General features: G+C 48.7%; 1 protein-coding gene across 2 annotated transcripts in view; it reads right to left on the bottom strand.

Moving 5' to 3' along the window:
* Positions 1–310: 310 nt before the first annotated feature.
* Positions 311–3,890, bottom strand: part of Maco1 (macoilin 1) — a 53,307-nt gene continuing 49,727 nt past the window's right edge. For both annotated transcript variants that reach the window (XM_021160173.2, XM_021160175.2), the window contains one exon: positions 311–2,112. In XM_021160173.2, coding sequence (XP_021015832.1) covers positions 1,910–2,112 — 203 coding nt within the window. In that variant the 3' untranslated portion in view covers positions 311–1,909. The remainder of the gene's footprint in view (positions 2,113–3,890) is intronic.

The following is a 3,890-nucleotide window of genomic DNA, read 5'->3' on the forward strand; positions in this document are numbered from 1 at the left end:
GAGAACTTGCTCTCCAGATCCTCCTCCGCGGGCAGGCAGGCAGGCAGGTTGCGCAGAAGAGAAGATGGCTTTGGCTTCGATGCCGGAGAACAGATGTGGGGAAGGTGGATGAGGATGGATGTGCCAAACAGCTGGAGCTCCTGGATGTGCACCTCTCTAACCCTGTGCCTGGTCCCTGCCCGGGGCCATCAGTGCAGCCATCTGACCTGGGGCTGAGACGAGCTGAAAACAAACTGGCCGCCACCACAGCCCCAGCGGAAGAATCTACCTCGCTGTGTCCACCAGGGATGTTAAAAAGGCAGGAAACTAGTTTTATCAGTAAGAAAATGTTTATTCTCTTGAACCCCACGGGGGAAAAAAAAGAATGCAGCCAAGACCAAGTTTAACGAAAACAGTGTCCCAAAGGCAGCAGAATGGGGGAAACCTCATCAACATAGTGACAATTTTCCATGTTTTAGCACAAAGATGGGGGGAAAAAACTATGACAATTCTGAGTAACACTTTCATGGTGACATTTACACAAGATGATTCAAAATGCAAATGGCGACAACATGCACACCTGGCTAAAGCTAGAAGTTTGTTTTACTCCAAAATAAGATCTGTGATTAAAAGGATGATTCTCTGTAATACTTCTAATTTTACTGACTGGTTTGTTCTACCTAATTTTGCTTTAAATGAGATACACATGCCAATCAACAGGAAATTTTAGAGCCATGTCCTTCCAGAACACACAGCATGGAAGCAAAGCCAATCGATCTGGCTTCTCAATTTCCCCAGCTTTCAAACCAGATCTCTGCTTTGCCCGTCCTCTCTCTCCCCTGCCCTCCCGCTCCCTGATTCTTAACACCCTCTCCCAGGTCTGGGCCGACACTTCCTACCAACCTATAGTGCACAGCTGAACCAGGATCTTTGTGCAGAGTTTAAGTCTTCAAAACAAAACGACAACCACCACTCTTCCTTGGCACAAGAGCTGAGGAACTGTCAGACATCTGTAAACCATCACTCGTGAGATGAGGAGGGTGAAGAAAGCAGCCAATGGCATGTGGGAGCCGGTCCTAGGCCAAGGCTTCGATTGATCAGCCAATCACTCAGCCTCGCACACCCAGCAGTCTGCTTCCCATGGAAAAAACCCAAGTGGTGGTGTGGTGACCAGCAGCCCAACCACCTACAACAGGATCAGCAGTGAACTCGACAAATAGAAGACAGGTGCCGGGGGCGGGAGGGTGGGGTAGGGGAAGATGGTTGGAAATGATCGAGTTTCCTCTGGAAATGTATGCTCTGGATGTGCTCTCGAGCTAATAGTGATGGAAATGGCAATACTCCAAACACACCGTCACACGCCTACACGCCAGCCTCACCCTTAAGTCTCTCTCAGCTTAAGTGACACTCTCTCACTCTGCCTGGTCCCTGGAGGGCCGACCCCTCTTTCCTCTGCAGTGGAAATCATCATCTCTAATGCAGCTATGGAGTCAGGGCTATGTGGGGCTGTTTAGCCTCTCATGCTAGAAACTAAGCTTTTGTTGTCGTAGGTGAATACAACGTGCAACTTTCTTGCTTATTTAAGAACAAAATAGAGTTGAAAAGCAAAAAAACTCTGCTTTTTTTTTTCTTGAAGAGGAAACTATGTAAAAATACATAAAAAGGCAAAATTGGCTACTTGAAATCCAAGAATGGTTTTAATGTGTTGGCCAAGAAAAATAAACTGCAAAGTCCTGTGAGGTCTTCTAAAAACTTCCAAGAACAACTGACGGGCGGTTCTAATCAGACGTGGATGTTATTTCCCCCCTTTAAAAATGACAACATATACAGTCCCACAAAACACAATATCAACTTTTTTATCTTGACTGCCAGAGACGCTGCTTTTCGAAGCCTTCTGGTTCCAAATGTTGGGCAAACACACAGTTGGCCTTCATTTCTTCAAGGGCTGGTAGACAGAGGCATTAGGATCAAGTCCAGAGGGGCTGGTCTCCACAAACTTGGAAGAATAGTGGGGGGACACGGGGCTCAAGGGACTGGTGGCAGCACTGTATGTTATGCTGGGCATGACAGCCATGACTTCAGCTATCTTCTGTTTTAGGTCCTTGATTTCCTGGTCTTTCTGAAGGATTTGCCCTGCAAGATCAAAGACCTAGCATTAGTGAGGAGGGAGAGATCCGTGATTCCCAGGCCAGCCTTAGCTCAGGACTTTGCAAGAGCGAGCAAGCTTCCTGCTACGTACCCAACATCAGGGCGCATTTAGACACTGTGGTCCACCTGTTACTCTTTGCCATTTTTCCTTTCTACCTATGGAAAATACTGACCTGCTCTGAGCTTGTGGGGCTACAACAAAGTGGCGGTGACCCAGCAGCCTGAAGGGTGGGGTTTTACAGCTCTGCTTCCTGAGCTGGGATTCCCTTCTGGAAGATTGGGCTCTGAGTGTTAAACCAAGGAACATAGAACCAGGACCTCAATCGGTCACAGTAGGTTCTCCAACAGAAAACAGATGACTTTCTGGGACTGGTGCCCAGCTTGCTGGCACAATGCCCTCTGACCTCTGCCCAGAAGTCAACTGACTGCTTCAGCACAAGCCAACTCAACCCTTCACGGCCGTGTCCCTGTCTGAAGCTGAGGTTTCCTATCGATCTCAATGTGCCTGTTCTAGGTTCTCAACACTCCCCAAGTTTTCCTTTTTGTTCTGTATCTCTATAATTATGACAGCAACTAAGGCCCAGTGTGGCCCAGCAGCTCTCGGTGCTTAGACACCAACCTCTCCTCCCTCACATGCAGAAGAGGTATTATCACCACCCACTTTATGATGCAAGGATAGGGTACAGGAAGCCATATCACGGAGTGGACTCCATGCAGTCTGGCCACAGCACCCACACTCCCCATAGCACTCCTCCACTTCCCTGGGTGATGGAGCCATCATCCACTGCTGGATCACAGGCTCTGTGAGGGGAGACTATGCTCCTAACTTCCCACTGCTAAATCCCCGCATGCAGCCCAGGGGAGAGGCAAGGCTTCAGAGAGCATGCCCATCCGTTATGAAGACAGCAGGACTGAAGCCAGGAGCAGCCTGTTCCAATCCATGAGGTCTCCCCCATGCTCTGTGCCTACGTGACCTCCAAGGGAAAGGCAGAGGCCTATGTGTGCGCAGCTCTCACTGGGTAGACAACAGTGTCTGCGGTGAGGGAAGGCTGGGTGGCTGGGTCTCACAGGGTGTAGTGGAGATGAAGAATCATTTTGTAATCAGGATGAATAACAGCATAGGAAGGAACAGGTGTGGATTTAAATTATGAAGTTGGACCAGATCTGGAGGGAGACAGTGAAAAAGCAGGAGCCACGAGCAGGAGAAAAGAACTGCGCTCTCACTTTCTTAGGCCCCAAAGTTTCAGGCTAGCACCGGCCACACTTCCTTTGAACACAATGTGCTTCAGAAGAGTTAAGTACTCAGCGGCACCTGATACACGAGCCACTATTTTCCCCATCAGACTTTGGTTTGGTTTCATTAGTAACAGGAAAACCCCTCAAGAGCTTCCGCATGGACTTTTCTGTCTTCCCAAGCATTTATGGGCTAAGAGTGAAGTCCAGCCATGCCAGAGAGCCCAACACCCTGGCCCCACACAGCAGGTGCTGTTTCCATGCTGGGGAGATGGCTCTTCCCCAAGTGTACAGATCTAGCAGAGGGCTAGTTAAGCAGAGGTGTCATTCCTCAGTGCTAAGCCAGACAGGAAAAAGGGCCAGTGGGGGCTGAGATGCTCAATTTCAAAGCAGGATCCCTGGAAACCTTTTCTTTTCTTTTCTTTTCTTTTTTTTTAAAGATTTATTTATTTATTATATGTAAGTACACTGTAGCTGTCTTCAGACATTCCAGAAGAGGGCGCCAGATCTCGTTACGGATGGTTGTGAGC

This window comes from Mus caroli, chromosome 4 (genome assembly GCF_900094665.2).
Source record: "Mus caroli chromosome 4, CAROLI_EIJ_v1.1, whole genome shotgun sequence".
Lineage (NCBI taxonomy): Eukaryota > Metazoa > Chordata > Mammalia > Rodentia > Muridae > Mus > Mus caroli.